At 59.5% G+C, this 25,095-nt stretch overlaps 1 protein-coding gene across 3 annotated transcripts; it reads left to right on the top strand.

Annotated features, from left to right (window-relative positions):
* Window positions 1–5,998: 5,998 nt before the first annotated feature.
* Glis2 (GLIS family zinc finger 2) lies at window positions 5,999–24,556 on the top strand. 3 transcript variants are annotated; one of them, XM_090324837.1, is made up of 7 exons: window positions 5,999–6,065; window positions 19,325–19,565; window positions 20,108–20,280; window positions 21,051–21,227; window positions 21,309–21,442; window positions 21,524–21,642; window positions 22,846–24,556. In XM_090324837.1, exons 2-7 carry the CDS (start codon window positions 19,394–19,396, stop codon window positions 23,643–23,645), a joined length of 1,575 nt encoding a protein of 524 aa, XP_090180963.1. In that variant the 5' UTR covers window positions 5,999–6,065; window positions 19,325–19,393; the 3' UTR covers window positions 23,646–24,556. The 3 variants fall into 3 exon arrangements, with proteins under 3 accessions (XP_090180963.1, XP_090180962.1, XP_090180964.1); XM_090324836.1 differs by lacking the exon at window positions 5,999–6,065 and adding an exon at window positions 12,500–12,593; XM_090324838.1 differs by lacking the exon at window positions 5,999–6,065 and having other exon boundaries at window positions 19,033–19,565.
* Window positions 24,557–25,095: the final 539 nt, after the last annotated feature.

The following is a 25,095-nucleotide window of genomic DNA, read 5'->3' as shown; positions in this document are numbered from 1 at the left end:
ACAATGGAAGCATCTCCTAGGAGAGCAGATATTCCCAGAAGGCCCTGCCCACCCTGGATCTGTATACAGTGAGTCTAGGGCCCCAGTTACAGAGTGGGTATTACAGCAGCACAAAAGGCCCTGCCTGCCTGCCATCCTTCCCCTATGGAGGTCCCAGCCCCCTCCCTCGGCCCCTGAGGGAGGGGAGGTCCAGTGTGCAGGGCCTGTCTCGGTCAGGGTCAGGCCACCCGGGACTCCTACGGGTGTTTCGAGCAATGACATCATCTCGGGATCCAGGGCGGTGTGGCCACGGGCAAGCTGTATGACCTTGGGTAAATCACTTCACCTTCCAGAGCCCGCGGTCTTCCCAGACAAAACCAGCCACCCAGCCACCTCCAGCTGTCCCCGGGGCGGGAATGACAATATGCACAAAGCACACAGCATTATTTCCTGGCACCTGCTCAGCCCGACTCCATCCACCTCAGGCCTCCTCACAGCCCTGCCGGCCCGCCCGGCCGGCTCCACTTTCTGGAATGTGCTTTCATTAGGTCCCGGCTTCCTTCAGGTCCGGACCGGGACGCGCACCGCGGGTGGCCCGGGAGGGCCGGAACGGAAGTCGCCGGTAGGGCGGGGCTTCGCGACGGTGTGTGCCCACCGCAACACCGTCCGCAGCGTCCGTAAGCGCCGCAGGCCGCGGCCGCGGTGGACAAAGCCGGGCCACACCTGCTCCCCGCGGCGGGTGCCGCCCGCCCGCGCCCCACGCCCCGCACCCCGCGCGCGCGCGCGCGCCTCCGCGGGGGTCACGTCCGGGGCGCGCCGGCCGGAAAGAGGCCCGGCGCAGGGCGGGAAGGGCGGGGCCTCCGAGGCCGACCACGCCCACCACGGCCTGCGGCCCTCGGTGTGGGCGGAGCCAGCCGGACTGGAGCAGCCTCTCACTTCCGCTCCGCAGCTGGCTCATTCATATTCATGAGGTCGTCAGAGGCGTGGTCGCTCTGGACCCCACCTCCACGCGGGCCCCGCCCCCGGGCCCAGGATCCAGCCCCGGCGGAGGCTCCGTCCCCAGTGGGCGCCCCCGGCTTCCGCCTTGGGGAGGGAGTTTCCACTTGGTCACGACTCAAAAATGTGTCGCGCCCGCTCCTCCACCCCGGTCCCTGATTCTGCGCGCGCGCGTGTGTGTGTGTGTGTGAGGGGGGGACAGGGGGCCCCTCCTCTTAGGGATGTGAAGGAGACCCCCCCCTCCCTCGCCCCTAGTTGATACCCTGTAATCATTCTCTATTTTTTTTTTTTTTTTTTTTGCCAGTCCTGGGCTTGAGCTCAGGGCCTGAGCACTGTCCTTGGACTTTCTCAAGGCTAGAGCTCTGCCACTTGAGCCTCAGCACCACTTCCGGCTTTTTTCTATGTATGTGGTACCAAGGACTCGAACCCGGGTCTTCGTGCATGCTAGGCAAGCACTTTAACCACTAGGCCACACTCCCTGATCATCCTCATTTTTAAATATTTTTTTTTTCAGTGTTGGGATCTTTCTCTGAGCTACACCTCCAGCCCCGCCCTCGCTTTAAAAACATAATTCTAATTCCTGAGTGCTCATACTCTGTCAAGTTCTTTACATGGATTTTTTTTTTTTTTTTTTTACGTCCTGGGGCTTGAGCTCAGGGCCTGAGCACTGTCCCTGAGCTTTCTCAAGGCTAGAGCTCTACCACTTGAGTCACAGCACTATTTCCGGCTTTTTTCTATGTATGTGGTACCAAGGAATTGAACCCAGGTCTTTGTGCATGCTAGGCAAGCACTCTACCAGTAGGCCAAGATCCCAGCCTCTGGACTATTTTTTTTTTTTAACTTCTCAATGATTACATTGCAGTTTGCATTGTGTTATCATTAGAAGTTCAGGACAGGGGGGCCGGGAGTTTGGCCTAGTGGTAGAGTACTTGCCTAGCATGCACGAAGATCCGGGTTTGATTCCTTAGTACCACGTACATAGAAAAAAGCCAGAAATAGTGCTGTGACTCAAGTGGTAGAGCTCTAGCCTTGCGAAAGTCCAAGGACAATGCTCAGGCCATGAACTCAAGCCCAAGACAGGTTAAAAAAAAAAAAAAAGTTCAGAACATGTGACCAGAGTTGAGCAGGTCACACAGCTGGCCTTGGGCTTTTTGGAAGTGGGGGGCTGTGGTACCTCCCTAAGCTCCTCTGCTCTCACTGTGTCACTGGGTGTGGCTGAGGGGTACCTTCAAAGCTCCATAACTTCAAATGAAAGTGTGGGACTGTGACTCCAGAATATTCAACCCAGGTAGGCCCCCATGTGCCTGTCCGGTTTGCCCATTCACGAAGCGCAGGTGAAGAAGGTCAAGGGTCCCCTCTTAGCATGCTCTGCCAGCATGGGCCTCCCTATCTGCCTTGGCATGCCAGGCTCAGTCCCAGACTCCCCAAAGTGGAGTGGTTCAGGCTCTCCAGGCCAATCAGATTTTCCTTCAGTAAGGGTATGTCCTAAACATGCCAGCTGGACCCCAGGACTGACTGAGCTTTGTGCACTGTTCAGCCTGGACTGTGCAGGGGAGGTGTGTGTGAGCGTGCGTGTGTGTGTGTGTGTGTGCGTGCGTGTGTGTGTGTGTGTGTGTGTGTGTGTGTGTGTGCAGGTGGTGCTGCACTGGATAGCCAGACTCAATATGGACCTTGCTTGTGGCTCAAAGCCCTCTCTCCCTTTGGAGCAGGGTACTACAAGGAACACCCAGGGCCACATCCCAGAATAAACACCCCACCCACGGACAGCTTCAGCCCTGCAGGCTCAGCGGGCCAGAGCCAACTGAGAGAGCTGTTCACCAGGCTACCACAGCAAGGTTAATAAGTCATCTTGTCCTCCTTCCCTCTTTCCTCGTGCCTGGCTCTGCTACCATGGATTGCAACTTCATTAATAACAATAATAGCTACAGTTTGTTCCCCTCTTTTCACCCAGCCAGGTGCTAGCAGAAGTCTTTTCCATCCTCTTCCCTGGAGGCTCAAATAGCTCTACGATAAGGCATTCTGAAGTTGCCATTTTATATAGGGAAACTGAGGCTCAGAAAGGTTGCAGCACTCAAGGTGTCAGTGTTTGAGACCTGCCACTAATTCTTCATTCCAGTTTTTAATCATGTCTCCTATGTCTAAAACACATGACAGTGTGTATGTATGTATGTGTGTGTGTTTGCTGGTACTGGGTTTTGAACTCAGGGCCGTGAGCTCATTTGACTTTCTCATTCAAGACTGGCATTCTACCACTTGAACCACACCTCCACTTCTGTCTTTTTTGCTGGTTAATTGAAGATAAGAGTCTTTGAAGGCTGGCTTTGAACCATGAACCTCAGATCTCAGATTCCTAGAAGCTAAGGATTACAGGCCTGAGCCACCACTGCCTAGCAAGGCTCACTTTTTTTTTTTGCCAGTCATGGGCCTTGAACTCAGGGCCTGAGCACTGTCCTTGGGCTTTCTCAAGGTTGGAGCTCTACCACTTGAGCCAGAGCACCACTTCTGGATGTTTTTCTACATATGTGGTACCGAGGAATTGAACCCAGGTCCTCGTGCATGCTAGACAAGCACTCTACCACTATGCCAAACTCCCGGCTACTTCTGACTTTTTCTGTGTATGTGGTACTATGGAATTGAACCCAGAGCTTCAAGCATGCTAAGCAAGAACACTACTACCAGGCTAGCCCAGCCCTTTAACATATATTGAATAAGTACAGAAGAGCTTCTTTGAATGATCAAGAGCCTGGCACTTACTAATTGTTTACTGGTTAAGGATTAGGGCATCAAATCCAGCCTCCAAATATATCCATCAGCAATATTTAGGAAGCGTTTACTGTGTGGCAGCTCTGTCCATGCAGGAGCCTGCAGAGTGAGTGACAGAATAGACAGTATCCGCCAGTATTCTTGCAGAATTGTGAGTGCAACTCAGGGAGGATGGATGTGTGCTCAGAGAAGGACTTGGAGAAGGCAAGAAGGCAGGAAGGGCTGTGTGCTGGGGCTCACACCTGTTGTACTCAGGAAGCTGAGAGCTGAGGGTTGTGGTTTGAAACCTAGTGGGGCAGGAAAATCTGTGAGATTCTTATCTCCAGTTAACCACCAAAAAGCTCAGGGACAGCACCCAGGCCCTAAGTCAAAGCCCAGGACACCCCCCACCACATACATACACACAGAGGGCAGCAAGGGAAGGTGTCTTCTTTGCTTGCCTTTTGCTAACAAGAAGAATCCCTTCCCCCAATATCAGCTCAGAGCCTGGCTCCCTCCTCCCTGGTGGGTTATCGGATGCCCCAGGAAGTGAGTTTAAGTATACCTCAGACCCACTGAGGTTGCAACCTGTTCTAATTCCTCTGCCTCCATTCCCACCTCTGTAAAATGGCAATGAAAATGGGATTTTCTGTCAGGTTTGCTGGGTATATATAGGAAATGTTGGCTAGAGACTATTAAGAACTGGTTTAGCTGAGGATGGAGGATGGGGTCTTTTGGTCATCTCGTGGAAACTAGAGTCCTTTTTTTTGTTTGTTTTCTTGAGACAAGGGTGAGCTATGTATACCAGGCTAGCCTGCCTCAGCCTCAGTCTCCCCAGTGCTGGGATTACAGGAGTGTGCCACCACACTTTGTTCAGAGCTCTCTCTTCACTCTTGTTGGTTTTGCAGGAGCCAAACAGCCAAATTTAGGGAGGTTGTCTGGCTAGTATGGGGTCACCAGCTAGGTCCTGGAATTGACAAGCCACAGGCCTTTAAGTTCTTTTGAGTACTGTTATTTGTTATCCAACACCCCCATTTGGAGATCCCAGCTCAGAGCTCTCCTTGGGAGTCATGTGCAGAGACACGATGGCTGGGAAAAGCCCTCCGAGGCGACATGTCTTAGTGCTTAAGTCTCAGTTGCCCAGTGCCACCCACCTCAATAAGCCTGGCATTTAAAAAAATTATGTTTCTGGTGTTGGACATTGAGTCCAGAGCTCATGTCTGCCGAGCCACTTGGGCATCTTCTGTTTTTCCTCATGGGTTGGCAGCCCTTGGCCTGGCTGCTCCGGCACGCTCGGCCATGGCTGCCGGGAGGGGGCGCGCTCCAGCCCTCAGCTCCTTCGGATGCCAGGCTGGGTCGGTCGGTGGACCCGGAGAGTCGGCCCTTAACAGCCCCCTCCTGGAAGCTTTAGGTCCCGAAGCTGGCCTTCCCGGGGGCCCATCTGCCGGCTAATGTTTAACCCGGTCACACTCCACGTTAGCCTCACTGGGGAGTGGGGGGGCGGGGAAGGGTTGGTAACCTCCAAATCTCTGCCTCCCGGGGTGAAGGAGCTGCATGAGCACCTACTATGTGCCCACCTACTATGTGCCCACTCACACCACCCGCTCGCAGGGCACTTACATAGGGTCCGTGAGTTCACCATGTAGAGATCACCCACCACCTACTAGGCGTCCCGAGCACCCAGGACGCGCCCATCTGCCCACCAGGTCGAGGAGCATGTGCCAGCCGTGTGCCCGGCGCCAGGGATGCCCTGTGATCGGGAGGGGGGAGGGAATGTCCACCGGAGCCGGCCTCGCCATGGCGGAGGCTGGATCCGAAGCTCCCTGCCGAGGCCCGCTGCAGGACGGGTGGGCTAGCGGTGGAGAAGGCTTTGCCACCAGCCGGAGGTGCCGCGCGCGCGCGCGCGCGTGTGTGTGTTGGGGGTGTGTGGAGATTTCCCCCCACAAAACACTGGAGAGAGCGAGTCCGGAGGTTGGCAGGAGCCGCGGGCCGGGAGCGCGCGTTCACAGGCCTCTCCACGTCCATCCTGGCGCGAGCCCAGCGCCGGGCACCCCGGGGGCTCCGTCGAGGAGACACCGAGGGAAACAGAAGCCCGGGATGTCTTGGACGCGGGGCCTGGCGTTCATTCCACCTCGAGGGAAACTGAGGCCAGGCGGAGGTCGTCGGCTGCTGCGCCAAGCCCAGGCGGGCTTCGAACCCCGCCTCGCACCGCCCGCTGAGTCGGGAGCGGCCACGGCCCCCGCGCGTTCCTGGAACTGGACTGGGCGGAGACACCGGGGCCCTGGGAGAAGCCGGCAGCTCTCCCGCCGCCCGCTCGGCCGCCCGGGGCCGCGGGGGGCCCGGCCAAGGTGACCCCGCGGGAGGCGGCGAGGATCCCCGCCCCCTCGGCCGCCCCAGCCCCCCCCAGGTCTACGGGGCTTTTCCAGGGGGCCTCGCCTGTCCCCCCCCCAGGGCTTCCCCCGGGCGGGATGTCTCGGGTCCCCCCCCCGCCCCCGCCCCCAGGCCACCTCCCGATGGTGTCCCAGCGCTGCCCTCGGGCCGGGGGCGGGGCGGACGCGCGCGTCCAGGGCCCCCCTGCTCCCTCCCTCCGTCCCTCCCTCCCAGTGCCCGCTCGGCCGCCCGCCTCCTCTCCCCTCCCGTCCCGCCTCCTCCCTCCCCTCCCCTCCCCCGGCCCAGCCGGCCGCCCCCTCCTCCCGACGCGCACGCCCCGCCTGGCAGCTGGCGCCCCGGGCCTGGGGCCGCGGCGGCTGGAGGGGTTTGCGGAGAGGGCGGGAGCGAGCGCGATCGGGGGGGGAGGCCGCCCCCCGCGCCCCTCCTCCCGGCCGCCGGGCCCTCCTCCGCCACCCCTCCGCCTCCCCCCGCCCTCGCGCAGACATCCCCGCACGGCCCGGCCGCCGCGGCCACCTTCCCTGCCCGAGCTGCAGATGTGGCGGAGCGGCCGGGCGCCGGGCGGCCGTGCCAGGGGAGCCCGCGCCCCGTGAGCCCGCGCCCCGGCCCCCGCCCGCCCGCCCCTCCCCCGCTCGTCCCCCGCCGACCGCCGGAGCCCGCGGCCCGCGCGCGGTCGCCGCGCCGCCGAGGTAGGAAGCCCCTCCGCCCGGAGGTCGCAGCGCGCGGGGACGGGCTGCGGGCGGGGGGCTGCGGGGCCCGGGGGTCGCCGTCCAGCCGCACCCCGCCCCGCGTCCGCGCCTCGCCCCGGGCCATTGTGAGCCCTCGCCAGGCCCCTGCGCTCGCTCGCTCGCTCGCGGGCTCGCGCGCTCCCTCCTCCGCGGCGCCCGGGCTCCGTCCCGCGAGCTCCGTCCTTCTCCTCCCTTCCTCCGGCCTCCGGGCCGCCGCCGGGCCCCCCCACCCCCGGACCCGAGCAAACTTCAGCGGGGAAGTTGGGCGTCCGCGGTGGGGGGGCGCTGCGGGGTGAGAGGACGGCACCCCGAGCCTGGGCACGAAGTTGTCTGGGCGCCGGGCAGCCGCCCCTCCCCGCTGTTTCGAGGAAGAGAGAGAGAGGGGGCTGCGGGCAGCACGCTCGTCCCGGGAAGTGTCCGGGGCTCGGCCGGAGCGGGTGGTCCTGGGGTCAGCCCCGGGGGCCTGGGGTTCGGAAGCAGGGGAGGGGCTTGGCGAGGCGACGCGAGCCGAGGTATCCCAAAGCGCCCAGGGCGGGTCTGGGGAGGGCGCAGGAGGGGGCGAGGCAGGTGCATCCCCGGGGTGGGGGAGGCCTGCGCCAGATTCCCGAGGCCCCCCTGAGATGGGGCTGGAACCCAGGCTGGCACCTGGAGGCCTTGGCACACTGCCCTGCCCAGCAGGGTACTCGGGGCACAGCAGGGCAGCCGGCTGCCCGTCTGCCTGTCCAGGAGGGCCCGCCCCGCCCAGCCCCGGGGGTGGCCAGTATGCCGTGGTTGCTGGGAGTTGCCCAGTCCTGCCCTGGGGCCTGGGAAGCTGGAAGGGATACTGGGAGGAGGCCTGGGACCCCAGCCATGGCGGCCCAGGATCTTGGCTCTGGAGGGAACACTTGACACCGTCGGGGCAGCCAGGCTGGCCAGAGACCTGGCCAACGCTTGAGCTTTCTGCGGGTCTTGGTCTGGGCCAGAGCTAGGGGCCTGGGCCTTGGCACTTGAAGGTTGGCACCCTGAGTAGCAGGCAGCTATCGGTCCTGCTGTCTTGGCATCCTGGCAAGGAGAAGGGGGGGTGCTGAGCTGGTGGCCTTGCAAAGATCCCAGGCTCAGGGGATGGGAATGTGCCTCTTTCTGACCACCCGCCCCCTCCCCAGGCCCCCATCCTGGGGCACAGTACCACAGCTGTCCCAGCCCAGCCCACACATCCCTCCCTGGTGACCTCGGAGCCCTCCCCACCCCCCTTCTCATTCTCCCTTCTCTGCCCAGACTGGGCCTCCCAGCTGGCTGGGTCTTAACTGGGGGGAGGGGCTGCACCTGAGGGCCCCCCTCCCTCCCTGGACACCTCTTCCTGAGCTCCTGCCCAGTCCGTTTCTCTACCCACCCCCCAGCAGGTCTTGGCCTTGTCTGCAGCCAGCCAAGCGGGAGGCAGTGCCACAGAGTTGAAACATTGGTTTTTTGGCGTGGGGACCCCTTGGAAGGAGCCCTGTTTTCTTAGCCTTTTTCCTGCCCCCCCTCCTTTCCGGAGCTGCCATTAACGCTGACCCCCCTGACCCCCTATGCCTGCCAGCCCTTCCCTGTCTGTAACCTTTGACCTTTGTGCTAAATCCCTCCAGCTGGGGCTCTTTGGCCCCTGAGTGACCCTGTCCCAGGTCCCTTGGGGGGCCTCTCCCTGCTCCTGGCTCTCTACATGAGGACACCTGCCAGTCTCTCCATAATAGGGAGGGGGGGTGCCCTGGGAAGCCAGACAGTGAGTCACCCTACTTCCAGGCACCACTGCTTTTGGGGTCAGTGGCTTTTGGGGATTTGTGGGACTCCACCACAGTCTGTAGGATGAATTCAAAAAGCCCCTGGCCTGGGAGTCTGATGTCTTGGGTTCAGATTTTGGCACCATCACTGAGGGACCTGGGGCTGACTCCTCCCCTTTCCGCCTTGCTTTCCTTATCTGTAAAACTGAGGGGTCAGGCAAGGTGAGCCTCCTGAACTCTGATGTCCCTGAGAAGACTGGGGCTGGAGGCTGGAGGGAGGGGGAGAGGCTATGTCCAACAAAAGCCAACTCTCAATTATCCGTGGGTGGAGCCAGCATGAATAACTGGATGCCACAGACATCCCAAAACCTCATTTTACACAATCGCGTGGACCACGTCTCCCCAAAGCTTTTGTTTCTAGAAGGCCCAGCTGTGAAGGGGTGTGTGAAGGGCTGGCCGCAGCCATTTCTTCTGCTGCCCAGGTTCCCCTTGCTGGGAGTACAAGTGTGCGTGTGTGTGTGGGGGGACCAGAGGCTGCATTGGTCAGCCAGAAGACAAAGGTCCTCCAGGGCCCTCTCCCCTGGGCCTGAAGGGAGGCTGGACTCCACCTCTACTGCCCCCAGTACCCCTCCATCTTTATTCACTGGCTGGCCTTGGCCTTGGGCAGTGGGAGGGTCTTCGGGCCACCTAATCCTTCCAGGGTCTGTGCTGGCGACGTGTGGAGGGAAAAATGTGTTTTCCCTGTGTGCATTTCCATTTACCCAGCTGGACTCGCCTGGAATCTGAATTTCCCACTTGGGCAAGGGGGCGGAAACCTGTACTGGGCAGCATTTGGGGCGATCCCAGGATGGGGGGGCAGCAGCTGTGGATGGGGGACCAGATGTGAGTTGAGGCCTGCAGCTCTTTCTCTGGGAGGCATGTGGGGTGGGGCTTTTCAGGAGGCATGCTGGGAACTGATCTGGGACCTGGCTCCTGTTGAGCATCTCCCCTCCCCATGCACCTCTTCAGGCCCTCAGCGGCCCCTTGCCCAAGTGGGAAATTTGGATTCCAGAAGAGAGGCCCTAAGAGGGTGGAATGAAGGGGCGCTGCCTTTTCTGAATCCGCCAGAAATTTGTCCCCCATCTCATCCTTCCGGTGTGCAGGTTTTGGTGGTTATTTTTTATCTCACAGCAGACAAAATGGGGCCAAGGGGGTGCTGGGGACATGCCCCCTTTGATGACTGATCTCAGGGGTGGGGGTAGTCCCAACTGGCAAGGCTGGCAGTGAGCTGAGCCATGAAAAGAGGAGGAGGGTCTCCCCAGAGGACCAGCCAGAAAAATAGGGCTCCTCACTGCCTAGTGGCTGTCTCTCTCCCAGGGACTGTGAAGGGTCCCCAGAGATGGGCTGAGTCCCTGGCATGTGTCTGGGGAGAGGACACCTCCCAGAAGACACCCAAGCAGGGGTGGCATACCCCAGGCCAGGCTCCTGGGACACAGCTGCTGAGTCAGTAGTTTCTGAGGTGACTGCGGGGGCCCCTCCCAGTGAATTCTACCTCAGGTGTAGCTGGGGTCAGGGACTGGGCAATTTTGACAAGCACCTCTAGTGTTGATTGGGCCAGCATTGGGTCACTGCATTGATCAAGGGGACAGGAATGAACCTGCTGGTGTTTGGTGTTGGGGGTGGGGGTGAGGGTGGGGATCCCCTAATCATCCGTTGGGGGAAAAAAATCCAACCATGGCTTCCCCTGTAGAGGTCACTCCCCTTACCTGAAAGCGTAGCCTTGTGAGAGAAGTTCACTCATCCCTATTTGAGGGAACAGGCTCAGGATGGGGGGGGAAAAAAAGATCAAGGGGTAAAGGGGCCTGCTTTGACAGGGGGCCTACTGGCCAGCTTCCTAGCCTCGGAGTAGCAAAGGGCCCTTCCTCTGCAGCTGAACCCCCCAACGTGGCTCTGGGCCTCTCCATGGGGGAGGAAGGCCAGCACTGCTCTCTTTTCTGCTCTGAGGCTCAAGGATCCTTTGGGGCTCTAGCAGCTGGTCCCCTAGGACCCCTTCCCGGTGTCCCAGCTGGGACACCTCCTCTGAGTCCACAGGCTGAGCAGGCTTGGATGCCTTGGCGCTGGCCTTCCATCCTCCATGCCTTGGTGGGAGGGAGGCTTTGGTTAGCGGGTGGCAGGGCTGCAAGGGTTGTGAGGGGGCAGGGGGATGAGGTCGGGGGCTTCCCTTGACTCTGGATGCCCTTGGTGAGGGCCGCGAGGGCTGAGAATCTTCCAGCGTGGAGATTGTGTGGGCTGGCCATTGTAGGGGTTGCCCAGTAGCGCTGGCTTCTCACGCTCTTTGTCTTGGCTGCCTGAGGGGCCAGGTAGCACCCAGGACAGGGAGTCGGCCCAGCTTTCCAGTGTGATGTGTGTGTGTGTGTGTGTGTGTGTGTGTGTGTGTGTGTGTGTGCACACGCGCGCATGCGTGTGCACTCCAGCCTTGGCAGATGGCTGCCCTGGAGGGGATTCACACCAGCTCTGGGTCCCCTCCTCCAAAGGCGGGTGGGGAAGCGGCAGAGGCCCCGGGAGACCACCGAGCCTACTGAGTCAGCCCAGACTGGGAGCCTCCAGGAAAAAACAGTCCCTTCAGAAGGGGGGGGCTGTGCACTCCTCACAGTGCACAGTGTTCAGTCAGGACCCCCCCCTTTGGGGATGGTAGACAGGAATGGGGCTTTGAAACATCAGGGGTTTGGTTTGAGGTCACTTGGTGTCAGGGGAGGACAAAGGAGAGGTGGCATCTAGGGTTGTGAAATGTCCTTTTAGCCTGGAATCTGCCCAAGTCCATCCTGCCCCTGCCCCAGGCCTTCTCCCACCCCACTATAAGGGCCTGTTATGTGTGTGTGGGGGGGTATGTGTGACTGGAGGAAGCCCCTCCAATCTTCCTCCTTTGCTGCCAGCACCCCTTCAGCTTGCCTGGGCTAGTTCTCCCCTGGATTGTCTTTACCCAGAACCCCCAGTGTCTCGTACGGTACTGGAGGAACAGTGACCCCAGCTGAAGAGTTCTTCCCTTCCCCCACCCTCCAGGTTGAGGGTCCTCCAGTCTTTCTCCTCTCACCCCAGTGCTGCTGACCCAGCCTAGCATTCCTGCCCTTCTACAGGCCATCCACCCCTCCCCCCGAGAAGAAGAAACACCCATTCTCCTGGGTCTTCTTGGACCCTGGAGCCTGCCAAGTCTGCCAGGGCTCTGCCCGATAGGTGTCGCCCTCTGGCAGGGGAAGGATAAGGGTGAGTTTGGAAGCTGCTCTGGCTCTGCATTTGTTTTGCTGCCCAAAGTAGGTGAGGAAGGGAGGCAGGGGTGGCCTAGGTCAGAGGGTAGAGGCTGTGTGTGTGTGTGGGGGGGTGGTTCTATGATTGGTCTTAGGAACAGGATGGTAGGGGGAGGGGGCGTTCACAGGAGTTAAAGCTGGGGAGCTGATCCTTCTGGTCATCCCAGCTGACCAGGGAGGGTCACATGGTCCTTCTCCCCGTCCCCCCATACCCCACTTCCCCTGTACAGGTCTGTTTGGGCCTCTTATTGCAGATAGACAGAAAAGATCTCTGTGTTGGGGTCCAGGCCCTGCTTCTCACCTTGACCTTGGGAAGCCACTTCCCTCTTCAAGTCCTCTCATTCTTCCCACTGTACCTGGACCGTGGACCCAGGAAGTGAGTCCACTCACTCAACCAGCACTCACTGATGATCAGGTTCTCGCAAGAAGTGAAGGGGTCATGTGACAGTGCCATGTGAGGACAGTGGCCAAGAGGTTCTGGTAGGTTCCAGCTCCAGTCCAGCGCTATCCTTTTATAGTGGGGAAGTCGAGGTCCAGGGCCTTGCCCCAGGTCAAATCCAGTCTGGTCTGGTTCTGTGACTCTGGATCCTGGGGATTTCAGCCTCCTCTGGAGGAAGGGATGGGCTCTGTGCAGTTCTGCTGTCTTTTCATCTCCAGTGGGCTTGGAGCTGCCCAGAGTCCTGGTCTCTGCCCTTGGAAGAAAGCTCCAAGAAAGGCCTCCCTTTGAAGAAAGCTTCAAGTGCCAGGTGAATGCCTGGCGCCAAAGGTCATGGGGCAGGGCCGGCAACACTGCAAGTACCAGGCACACTCAGCATGCTCCAGGGCTGGTGACATGTGGCATTAGTGATGCATTAGCCAGGACCTGGCCCTCCTGCCTTCAGCAGCAAGGAGGAGGCCAGGCCTGCAGTGGCTGATTGGGCACTTAGGACAATGTAGCTTCATGATGCTGGAGCTGGCAAGAGTGAATCTGAGAAGACTGGCCGGAGGAAGGGGCAGAAGAGGAATGGCAGCTGTAGGAGAGAATACACGGGGTGTGAGGTGCGCCTCAGGCTCTGGGGAAAGAGCAGGCGGCATTCTCCCTTGCAGAGTCCTGGCCTAGCCCAGCCCCTCCTGGTGTCCTTTCCTGGCAAGCTCCCCCCACCCACCCCACCCCTGCAGACTGCTTGGGGCCATGCTTGTATTCAGACCCCTGGCAGGAACACTGGGCTTCATGCTGTGCTACTCCTTAGCTCTGTGACCTTGGCCTTCTATTTCATCTGGAAAATGGGGAGAAGAGCGCCTCCCTCACAGGATGAGCTGGGATGGTGTGTGAGAGGCTTGTCGGCTGCTCCCTGGCCAGGGACCACCAAGCCTGTGCTCCTTCTGCCCCCCATCCACCCTCACTCAGCACAGCAGGCCATCTCTAACTGCTTCTGGGTGCCCTTAAGGCCCCCGTTCCATCTGAGTTACCCGTGGGCCGCCTGGAACCCAGCGGAGGGCCTGGTGTTGGAATGCATAAATGAGATGAGGAGGGAGGGAAGGGCCAAAGTCCAGAGCCTGCCCTCCTCACCCCCCCCCACAGCTGCCAGGTACTGTGGTTCCTGGTGACCTGGAGCCTGCCCCAAGGCCATGGGAAGAGGTGGGCCATGGCATTGTACCCCCCGGGATTCAGATGTGCTGGTGGCATCTGCATCTGGCCTGTTGCCAGACTTGGTTTGGGAAGTACAATTTCCTTCCTTCTGGGGACTGAACACCCCCCCGCCCTCCTCCCCACACAAACACTTGCCTTCTCCCCCATGCAGAGACTCCTGAGTCTTGAATCCTAACCGTGGAACATGGGGTGACCCTTGTGTCAGTGTGTGCACAGGTGTGACGTGATGTGTGTGTGTGTGTGTGTGTGTGTGTGTGTGCACGCGCGCGCGCGCGCATTCACACCCTATGGGACACTGGCCTGTGCCTGTACAGACCCCAAAGAGCTCTGGTGAGTGCCTGGCCTTGCTGGGTGTGTTGCTGTCTGGCTCTCACAGTGCCTGCCCCTCCCAGGGATTTGGCTGGCCTGGCCCAGCCCAAGTCTCTCCCTTCCAGGCAAGCAGGCAGTGTGGGGGCCGCCTGGCGGGTTTGTCTCTGGCGGAGACCCAGGTGCAGGCCGTGTTCATGGCCCCATGTACTCCCACCCCCCAAGCTGGGCAGACAGGAAAATACCAGACATAGTTGTGCAAAGGTGGCTGCAGGCAGGCAGGCAGGCAGCTGGAGGTGGGGGCCATGGATGGGGAGCCTAGAGCCACCAGGACGCTGGGAGGCCTCTGTGCCACGCCAGCCCTGCAGCTGGACAGCCACATATGTGCATGTGAGCATGTATGTACCCCAGATCACGCTCCCCACAGGCATGGGACTAGGAGGTGCACACAAAGTGAGTGTGGTGAGGGTTTGGGGAGCCAGCTAGCAGGCTTTCTGGCATTATCTGGATGACCTTGGCAAACCCGAGTTATGCTGTGGGACACCCCAGCATGGGCTGTAAATAAGACTCCTCAGGAGCCTTGGATTGAGGGTGCCCTGAATCCCCGGGGACCCTTATTGTGGCTTCTGAATTTGCCATCCAGGAAACCAAGGCTCAGAGATGAGTGACAGGGACCTGAGGCCCCACAGCCAGCCCTGGCACCAGGAGGCTGTATGCCAGGTAGTCTGACTTTGTAAGAACCTGGCCACAGCTGAGTTTGGGGTCTATCCATCACAGTTCCCACTCCTGTGGGGAGGGGCTCTCTGTCTAGCCTGAAGTTCCCAGGGAAAAGGAACCCCACAGGCCCTTCCAGGAAGTGCTTCTTGTCCTGGCCCCTCTCCTGGGACCTGCGGGGTCCAGGCTCTGAGCGGAGCCACCTCCTTCCAGCTCCTCCAGTTCAGCCAGGCCCGGGGGGAGGACGATGGGGGCTCGTGACTACTGTACAGACAACCAGTAGCCTTGACAAAGCCCAAGTTCTGGTTTGGGGTGAGATGAAGACGTGGGACGGGTAGGTGGACGGCAAGGATTAGTGACAATGCATGTGATAAAGCACCTACTGTGCAATAGGTGCTGGCTAGCACACATGGATGGGAAACAGTGACTGATGTACAGCAAGCACTGTCTTGGTTTCTCCCCTAAACTCCATTCAAGGCCCCCTCACTTCACTACCTCTACATTAGGGGCTCATGTGGCACAGGTGGGAAGCCACAGAGCAGAATTGGGGCCTGGAGTGGTGATCTGACCTGAATCTGGAGCCTTGCTCTGCTGTCTGGTGTGTGTGTGGGGGGCGCAGTGACTCTGCCCCTGTCCCACAGCCCCCCCCTTGCTAGGCGGCCAAGTAGGGTGGAGCTCTTGGCTAGAGCAGGGAGCCGCAGCTGGTTCCCAGGAATGCAGGGCTGTGGGCCGTTTTCTTTGGCAAGGGCTCTGCCTTCAGCTCTCCAAACTTCCTGGTAGCCCCCTCCTGCCCATTCAGCCCTTCCAGCGCCCACCCACCGCCTGTCCTTCTGCCCCTTCGGGGCTCTACTCTGGCCCCACAAACCCCTGGCTAGAAAGGAGCTGCCCAGCCTAAGCGCCCAGTCTTCCTTCCCTCATGTCCTAGGTCCCTACAGGAGTGGCTAAGAAACCCAGCTCTGCTGTGGACCTTGAGTGAGTCATTTAATTCTCCAGAGCCTCGGTTTCTCCATCTGCAAAATGGGACTGAAACAGCTCCAGTCCTAATAGGGGCTGGGCAGCCTGTCATTAGACCATCAGTTGGCAGTGGGTACTCTCATCCTATGTACCCATGACCCACAGCTGATCTATTTGTGCATCCTGGGGCCTTCCTCTTTGGTCCTCAATTTCCCCATCTGTAAGAACAGTGCCCACCGACAGCCTGAGTCAGCATGAGAGCTGTGTGCCTCAGGTCTCCAGCAGTGCTTGACACAGCCTGGACTATGCCAGGAACCAGGGGTGAGCCCCCCTCACTGCTGTGGGGTGGCTAGGGATGCAACCCCATCTTTCAGAGGCCCCTGTCCTGTATCTGCCAGTGCAGACACCCCACCTCTCTGTCCCCACCTCCTCTTCCCCCTCCCCCAGGCTCAGAGACAGGATTCTAGCTGCTCCTGTTGGCTTAGTGATCTCTAGCCTCAGTTTCCCCACTGGACGATCGGGTGGAGATGGAGGCCTTCTGCCCAAACCCACCCTGGGGAATGGCTGGTAGGTCTTGGGGCCCCCTGGGTGCGGTGCCCTTCCTGCCACCTCCCTGCTGCAGCTGGGGTCTGTCTGTGCAGGGCGGCCAGGGGCGCACAATGGCAGCCATTGTTTGGGCCCTGTAGAAGGGGCACACAGGGGAGGGCAGCCCATCCTCCGGGTGACCCCCGCCCTGGGGTGGGGTGGGGGAGGGCCTCTGTTCCCCTCCTCCGCCCCTGGTGGTCTTGTGCCACCCCCATGTGCTTCCTCCCTCCCTGCTTCCTCTGCTCCCTCTGCTTTAATTAGTTCCTTTTGCAGCAAGAGGAACTGTGCAGGTCCAGTGTGGCGTCCCTGCATCCCTTGCCCTCGCCGGTGGGTGAGTGCTGCTCCCAGATGTAGCATTTGGTCGCTGATGGCAGCTGGAGAGGTGCTGCTTTCCCCAGAAGGGAAACTGAGGCACAGAGCTCCCTCCACCCCCACCCAAGAGCACCTGACTGTGAAAGGGCTGTGCCCCTACCTCCAGTACTGCCCAGCTGCGAGGGACTAGATCTCACCCAAGGGGCCTCGGGGTGGGCAGGGAAGCGGTCACTCCCACCCTCTCCTCCCCCTCCACCATTAAATGTGCGGCGAGAGGGGTCGGCCCCCAGCATTTAGGAGAGCCGGAACCTGGCTCTAGCCTGTCCTCTTCACCCAGTCTGGAACAAAGAGCCGAAGCAGAGTCCAGACTGGCTGCAGCCGGCTGGGACGGGGGCAGGGAAAGGCCACTTAAGGTTGGCCAAGGTCAGACCATGAGTAGGGTCATAGGCCATCTCCCCCGGGGACCAACTTCAGAGGAAACCTAGGCAGGGGGATGCTGGGAGGTGTGGGCTTTGGGGCGGCTCCTTCCTCCTCCTTTCCCAGATGGGGGAGGAGATGCCTGGCCCTCCATTTCCATGAACCCCTGCCTCCCTGGGCAGAATCCAGTGGCAGGAAGTGGGGGTGGGGTGGGGTCCCTGAGGACTGGGACAGCCTATGGGGGGGGACAATGGAGTCAACCTCCTGCTTTAGTGTCCATCTGCACCCAGAGAGATAGGCTTCTAGAGCCAGCTCTAGGGGGACACCTAAGGGGCTTCCTCAGGTGCCCAGTGCCCTCTGGGGGGTGTGGGGACAGGATGGGACAGTGGGGCAGGTGCCAAGGGACGTTGTTTGGGCAGCATGCCCAGTGTGAAGCAGTGACTGCTTGCATTCCCAGCTCTGGAACCATCCTGCCTTATGATCCTCTTTCTCTAGAAGGTCTGGGGGAGGAGGGGGGGAAAGAGAGAGATGAGGGGGAGAGGGGGGGCCTGTGGCCCTGGGCCAGCAGAGGGACCAGGCCACCAGCCCTTCCTGGCTCCTGAATTCTTAATCAGCATAAATATTTACTTCCTTCCTCCCCCTTCATGGCTCCCAGCACAGAAGAGCTTCAGGGAGGTTAGACTAGGCCTGTGTCTAAAAATAAACAGGTGGAAAGACAGGCAGACACACAGACAGACAGACATAACTAGGGGTAGAGGGTCAGGTAGAGAGCAGCCCTTTGCCTAAGGCAGAGGAATGTAGGAACAGACCCAGGACCCACCTGCCAATTAGGGTCTTGAGTTTCTGGGGAGGGGTCAGGGCTGGCACTCTGGTCCAGGCCTGGCTTGAGAAAACATGTCCACAAACACGTGACAGCTCCAACGGGGACAAGTCCCAGACCCGGGTCCACAGCCAAGAGCGGCTGCCCAGGTACCGGTAGCCCCCGAAGGTGAGGCAGCCTCCTTGTGCCCTGACTCCCTATAGCCCGTGTTGGGGGGCTTGCCATGTAAGTCCCCACAAGCAGCCAGTGTCTCAAGGCAGGCAGAAGACCATCTCATTTCCTGTGTGCGTGGGGAGAAGCCTGGAGCTTGTACGGGAATGGATGTAGAGGGACAATGAGTGGGGCTGGGCAGAGATGATGGCAGGCTGCCAGGGTTCTCGGCCTGGACGCAGCGGTCACCCTTGGCCTCACTCTGTCCAGTGGGAGCATTTGGGCAGCTCTGGGTCCATGCAGGCCACACATCTAAGGGTGCACGTAGTGAAAGGTCCCAAGTACTTTCCAGGCCGTGGCTATGCCCTCCCTACCCACCCCTTAAATGAAGAGAGCTGTGTGCCACCTGGTTAGCAGGGGAAGGCGGATCAGAGTCAATTATATGTGAAGAAAACCATGCCAGCGAAATGTTCTAGAAGTATGAAAATTACACAAGGAAACCCATAATTGCCTTACACCCTTGCCAGTCCTGAGACTTGAACTCAGAGACTGAGCACTTGTGTCTTAGCTTTTTCCCTTCAGGCTAGTGCTCTACTACTTGAGCCACAGCTCCAGTTCTGGCTTTTTGGTGGTTAATTAGAAGAGTCTTGTGGACTCTCCCTGCCCAGGTCGGCTTGGATCCTTAGATCCTCAGCGTGAGCCACCTGTACCCAACTTGACCAAAAAAATCAAACTATTGCTCATGACTCAGTGTACTCTGTCAACCCTGCCCTGGCTGGCCTGACTACAGTCCCCAGCTGCCCCCTGGTGGCAACTGGGAGCCCTGTGTTTCCTGGCCCTTTGTGGATGCCGCCCTGCTGCCTTACCTGGAACGTGCGGGGCGGGGCGAGGGCTGCCTCTGCCAGGCAGCCCTTGTGCAGTCATGGCCTGGCCTTGCACAGCTTACCTGGCCAAGGTAAGCTATCCGCCTGGCTCTCTTAGAGGTGCTGTAGATGCCCACTGGGAAGAGATGAGAGCTGGGCACAGTGGGTTCCAGTAGTGGGGCGCTAGGGAATAACTGCTGCCTCGGAGGACACTTGCTGGCATGCTTTTGCCTCTTCTGACTCAGGCTGACAGGTTTCCCAGAGATGGCTGCCAATCCTACCAGAACTGACTGCCAGGACTTGGCTAGCCAGCTCCTGAGAAAAGGCCATAGTCTAGCTCTCCAACTGAGGCAGCTTCCAAAACTCAAGACTCAACCAGGTGTGGTGGCACATGCCTGGAAACCCAGGCAGCTGAGGCAGGAGGATGGAGAGCTTGTGGCTAGTCTGGGCTACGTAGTAAGTCTTGGTCTCAAGAAACATAACCCCCATTCAGTTTCATGCAAAGGACACCACGCGCCTCCAGCCTTTTGGTAATTAATCGGAGATAACAGTTTCATGGACTTTCCTGCCTAGGCTGGCTTTGAAACTGGATCCTTTGATCTGAGTTTCATAAACAGCTAGGATTATAGGCAGGAGCCACTGGCGCCTGACTCTATCTTCCTTGCTTTTGGGGGTTCAGCCTGCTGGGGGTCCCACTGTTCCAGAACTTCTCCTGTCCTTCCTCAGGTTCCTGCCTGAAGACCCGCTGGGCACCCCTTCTGCCTGCTGCCCCCTCCCACGCCAACCCCCACCGCCATGCACTCCTTGGACGAGCCGCTCGACCTGAAGCTGAGCATCACCAAACTCCGGGCGGCAAGAGAGAAGCGGGAGAGGACGCTGGGTGTGGTCCGGCAGCGGGCACTGCACAGGGGGCTGGGCCTGGCAGATGACAGCCCCACACCAGGCTCTCCGGGCTCCCCCACCTCAGGTACAGCAGGCAACTGGCAGGGCAGGGTCCTCGGACAGCAGTGTTGTAACTGACCTCCAGCAGGATATGGAAAGGGGTGTGGGCCTGGAGACAGTGCTGTTAGTCAGTTTGAGGACCAGACTGAGCAAGTACATTTCAAGAGATCTTGGTGCTCAGGCTCAGGGTGGATCCACCCCATCTTTTGCCTCCAAGTGGAGCCTGAAAACAAGATGTGCCATTTGCCAGAGGCAGTGCCTAGGCAGAAGGGACTCCTGCCAGTCTGATAGCCAGCCAGGGGCCTGTGTTCAGGTTTCTGGTCTCCACTACCCCCCAGTGCCAGAACAGCTCCGTAAGGATGGTGCTACCCACTTCCTGCCTTGCACAATGGCAGAGCTCTCACTGCTGAAGGTGAGACAAGATGGGTGATGCCGTGTCACCTTGTCAGCCGCAGTGGCTGCTCCCTGAAGCCAGGGTTCAGGGGCCCAGTGGGGATCTGGAGCTGGTAGGGCCTGGCCCACTGGAACTCCTGGCTTCTGCCCCCTCCAATTGTGCCTCTCTCTTAGGCTTCCTGCTGAACCCCAAGTTCCCTGAGAAGGTAGATGGACGCTTTTCTGCAGCCGCTCTGGTGGACCTCAGCTTGTCCCCACCATCTGGATTGGACTCACCCAATGGCAGCAGCTCTCTGTCCCCTGAGCGCCAGGGCAACGGGGACCTGCCTCCAGTGCCCAATGGCCCGGTAAGGAGGGAATAAGAATTCCCGGCAGAAAGGCGCAGTGGATTCTTGGGGCTCCAGAGCAGAACTGGGAGACTTAAAATAACAGACATGTCAAGCCTAGCCCCTCAGGAGGCTAAGATCTGAGGATCTGTGTTTGAAGCCAGTCCAGGTAGACAAAGCCTCAAGACTTATCTCCAATGAGCCAGGAAACTTGAGGAATGGCTCAAGTGGTAGGGTTCAGTCATGGAGGGACCACACTGAGCAAGAGCCTGAGGCTCTGAGTTCAAGCTCAGTACTAGTGTATACCCATGCATGCGTGTGCGCGCGCGCACACACACACACACACACACACACACATGCACGCACCCCAAAAACAAAGCCACCAGAAACTTATTCTCTCACTTCCAGAATCTAAAGTCTGAAGCTGTTGGCGGGGCTAGGTTCCCTCAGAGGCTCCAGGGGAGACTCCGTCCTCCCTCTGCCTCTGGGGGTTCCAATCTGGAGCACCAGTCGTGCTGTACCCCTCCAATCCCTGCCTGCATCATCTCTGTCTGCCTTCCTCTGCACGCATCTGTGTCTGCGCCTCCCTCTACCTCCTTTTACATGACCCTAACCTGGCAGGCCCTCTTCAAAGACAACTGTTTGTCACACAGCACAGACACCAGGAATTAGGACCTGAGTATTTGGGAACTCCATGCAGCCCAGCCCTGGGTTGGTGGGGTGAAGGGGTGTCGGGTCTGCCCGCGGCCCCCAGCTGGGGCACTGACCAGCTTTCCTCATAACTCTTGCAGGACTTCCAGCCCCTACGCTACTTGGATGGTGTCCCCAGCTCCTTCCAGTTCTTTCTGCCCCTGGGCTCTGGGGGAGCCCTACACCTGCCCACTTCCTCCTTTCTCAACCCTACCAAGGACAAGTGCCTCTCGCCAGAGTTGCCCCTGCCCAAGCAGCTAGTGTGTCGCTGGGCCAAGGTGAGTGGAGGGGACCAGGACTGCAGTGTGGCCCGGGGGCAGTGGCCCCACAGGGGCTGAGAACTGTGCCTGGCCCCACAGTGTAACCAGCTCTTTGAGCTCCTGCAAGACCTGGTGGACCACGTCAACGACTACCACGTCAAGCCCGAGAAGGACGCAGGGTACTGCTGCCACTGGGAGGGCTGTGCCCGCCACGGCCGGGGCTTCAATGCCAGGTGAGGGATCGGGGTGAGGGTAGGAGGGTGGGGCTGGGGCTGCCGTGGGCTGAGTGTCCCCCTCTCCCTTCCCCCGAGCAGGTACAAGATGCTCATTCACATCCGCACGCACACCAATGAGAAGCCGCACCGCTGCCCCACCTGCAACAAGAGCTTCTCCCGCCTGGAGAACCTGAAGATCCACAACCGGTCCCACACTGGTGAGTCCTGCTTGTACCATCTGCCAAGGGACGGCAGAGACGGGGCCACACCAGGAACCCATAGGAGAGCCAGCCCTGGCCTCCAGACAGACTCAATCACTGCCTTAAGAAGAACTACATAGCCAGGTGCGGTGGCTCGCATCTGTAATCCTAGCAACATAGGAGGCTGAGATTTGAGGATCGAAGTTCAAAACCAGCCTGGGCACTAAGGTCTGTGAGACTCTCATCTCCAATAACCACCAGAAAACCACAAGTGGTGCTATGCTTCAAGGGATAGCCTTGAGCTGAGGAGCTCAGGGACAGCACCCAGGCCCAGAGTTCAAACCCATGACAGACAAAAAACAAACAAACAAAACAAAACTACAAATGGCTGGGCGCTGGTGGCTCCCGCCTGTCATCCTAGCTACTCAGGAGGCTGAGATCTGAGGATCACGGTTCAAAGTGAGCTTAGGCAGGAAAGCTTATGAGACTCTTAACCTCCAGAAGTGGTGGCGCTGTGGCTCAAAGGGGCACAGTGCTAGCCTTGAGAACAGAAAGCTCAGGGACAGCACCCAGGCCCTGACTTCAAGCCCCATGACCAATTTCCCCACCCATACCCCCCCCAAAAAAATAAAGACAACTAAAAGAAGGCTAGCAGTGGCAGCTCCCACCTCTAATGTAGCTAGGTGGGAGGCAGAAATCGGGAAGACCATAGTTCAAAGACCCCATCTCAACAAGCCAGGTGTAGTGTTACTTGCCTATAAGCTCAGGACAACCCTGAGTAAAAACTTGAGATCCTATAAGGCCAAAAAAAAGCATAGTCAGGCCGGGAGTTTGGCCTAGTGGTAGAGTGCTTGCCTAGCATGCACAAAGACCCATGGTTCGATTCTTCGGTACCACATACATAGAAAAAAGCCAGGTAGTGCTGTATGGCTCAAACAGTAGAGTTCTAGCCTTGAGAAAATCCAAGGACTGTGCTCAGGTCCTGAGCCCAAGCCTAAGACTAGCAAAAAAAAAAAAAAAAAAAAAAGCATAGTCAGCAATATCAGCACGCGCCTGGTGCCACTTAACTGCCTACCTGTTCTGCCCGTCGTGGTTTGAGCCTGGCAGGGGAAGCCAAGGGCACATAGTAGGACCACAGCAGAGTCTGGGGCCTGATCAGCTTGTTCTGCCTGCTGGCTGCGTGGTCAGATCTGGTACCAGCATGCTCCCTCACTCCCACAGGTGAGAAGCCCTATGTCTGCCCCTACGAGGGCTGCAACAAGCGCTACTCTAATTCGAGTGACCGCTTCAAGCACACCCGCACCCACTATGTGGACAAACCCTACTACTGCAAGATGCCCGGCTGCCACAAGCGCTACACGGACCCCAGCTCGCTGCGCAAGCACATCAAGGCCCACGGCCACTTCGTTTCTCAGGAGCAGCAAGAGCTCCTGCAGCTGCGCCCCCCTCCCAAACCACCCCTGCCCACCCCCGACAGTGGCCCCTATGTCAGTGGGGCCCAGATTATCATACCCAACCCTGCTGCTCTCTTCGGAGGCCCCAGCCTGCCTGGCCTGCCCCTACCCCTGCCCCCTGGCCCCCTCGACCTCAGTGCCCTGGCCTGTGGCAATGGTGGGGGGGTTGGGGCAGGGGGGAGCATGGGTCCGGGGCTGCCAAGCCCTGTCCTGCCCCTCAATCTGGCCAAGAACCCACTGTTACCCTCGCCCTTTGGGGCTGGTGGACTGGGCCTGCCCGTAGTCTCCCTCCTCGCCGGCTCCGCTGGCGGCAAGGCTGAGGGGGAGAAGAGGCGTGGGTCAGTGCCCACCAGGGCTCTAGGCACAGAGGGCCGCAAGACTCCCCTTGACAGGACGGAGAGCAGCCGCTCCCGGCCAAGCTCTGACGGACTTCCCCTGCTGCCAGGCACTGTGCTGGACCTGTCCACCAGCGTCAACTCAACAGCCAGCAGCCCTGAAGCACTAACCCCAGGCTGGGTGGTGATCCCGCCCGGCTCCGTGCTGCTCAAACCGGCTGTGGTGAACTGAGCTGCCTGCCCACCAGCCCTGCTGGCTGCTGTGGGCCCTGTCCCCGACGAACAGAAACCATTCTGCGAATAGCAATAATGTCCTACTGCCACGGGGCCTGGGTATCCGTGCTCCCCGGAGGACTGGGCAGCAGAGATGGTGCTAGAAGGCTGGCTCTAGCTCCTGAGTGAGGGCTTGGCTTGGACCTGCTGTCCAAGGAGAGCTGTGCTCTTAGGTGCTAAGGCCTTACTCCAGGCCCTGTCCCATAGCTTCTGTCCTCCACCTCAGTCCTCAGTCCCCCCCACCTTGGTGCCTCCCCCACTTCCTGCCTTGGCTTGCCCAGACCCGTTCCCCCTGGCCCTCCGGCCGAGCCACAGGGAAGAAGCCTGCCCTCTGCTCATCCCTACGACAAGGTGCCTTCCTGCTCACTGGGGAAGGAAGGCCTGCTCTGTCAGCTGCCCCCATCCCTCATCCATTGCTGGAGGGGGCACTGCTCCCCTGGCCCCACAGCCTGGGAGTGTGGGATGCAGGCCCATGTGATTCCTGTGCTAGGGACAGGAGGTGTCAGGTAGCCCTGGTGCCAGGATATCCAAGAGCTCCAGCCTCATCCTGTTGGGCCCAGCCTAGGCAGTGCCATTTTGTAGAGGCTTGCAGGGTGCTGATCCTGCCCAGGAGCAGGAGGCTGGCTGGGGATACCCGGCAAGGAGGCAGCTCTTGGCCTGGAGGTACCATGTCAGCATGCAGGGAGGGCCTAGAGGTAGGAGCTTTCTGAGGGCTGTAGATTGGAGGCCCTGGGCTTGGGAACAGGCTGGAGGAAGACTTGTAACAAGGTGGCTTCCTCTAGTGGTTCCCTTCTTTGGGGTCCTACATGGTCTGCAACCCCACTGTGCAATCCTGGGAAGCTGGGCTCCCACAGAGGACCCCCCCCCCCCCAGCCCACTCACTGCTTCCTTCCCACCAGCAGCTTCCAGATGTCTGTCCCTGACCTGTGGAGCGGTCAGGTCCTCCCATTTCCCTACCTATAGAACAAAAGAGCAGCTAAGTGGGGGGGGGGGGGGTCCTTGGTAGCCCTCCACTCCTCTGAGCAGCTCCGCTGACCCCCTCTCCTGGACTGCCCTTCTATCCCAGAGGGGTCACCCTGATCTTGACCTGGCCCACCCCACTGCTGGGCTCAGGACCCAGGCTAGTTACCCCTTGAAGGGGCTGTGAGCAAGATGGGAGGGAGCTGGTCTCCTTTCTTTCACCTCACCCAGGACCCAGAGATCCCCGCCCCCACCCTGTTAGGGCCTCAGGCCTTAAGTCCTTGGCTGGGGGGCCTTGGGGCCTGAGACTCAAGGGCAGGAGCAGAGGAACAGGGCACTGGAAGGCAACATTACATTAGCTCAGCATGTGACTTGGTGATAGACCAGGCTTGGAAGGGCCGGTGTACATGTCGTTGTCAGTTTGTTCTTGCACATTCCGGGATGTCAGT

Source organism: Megascapheus bottae, chromosome 36 (assembly GCF_031878675.1).
Source record: "Megascapheus bottae isolate mThoBot1 chromosome 36, mThoBot2.hap1, whole genome shotgun sequence".
Taxonomy (NCBI): Eukaryota; Metazoa; Chordata; class Mammalia; order Rodentia; family Geomyidae; genus Megascapheus; species Megascapheus bottae.
This window is presented reverse-complemented; position numbering and strand designations above follow the sequence as displayed.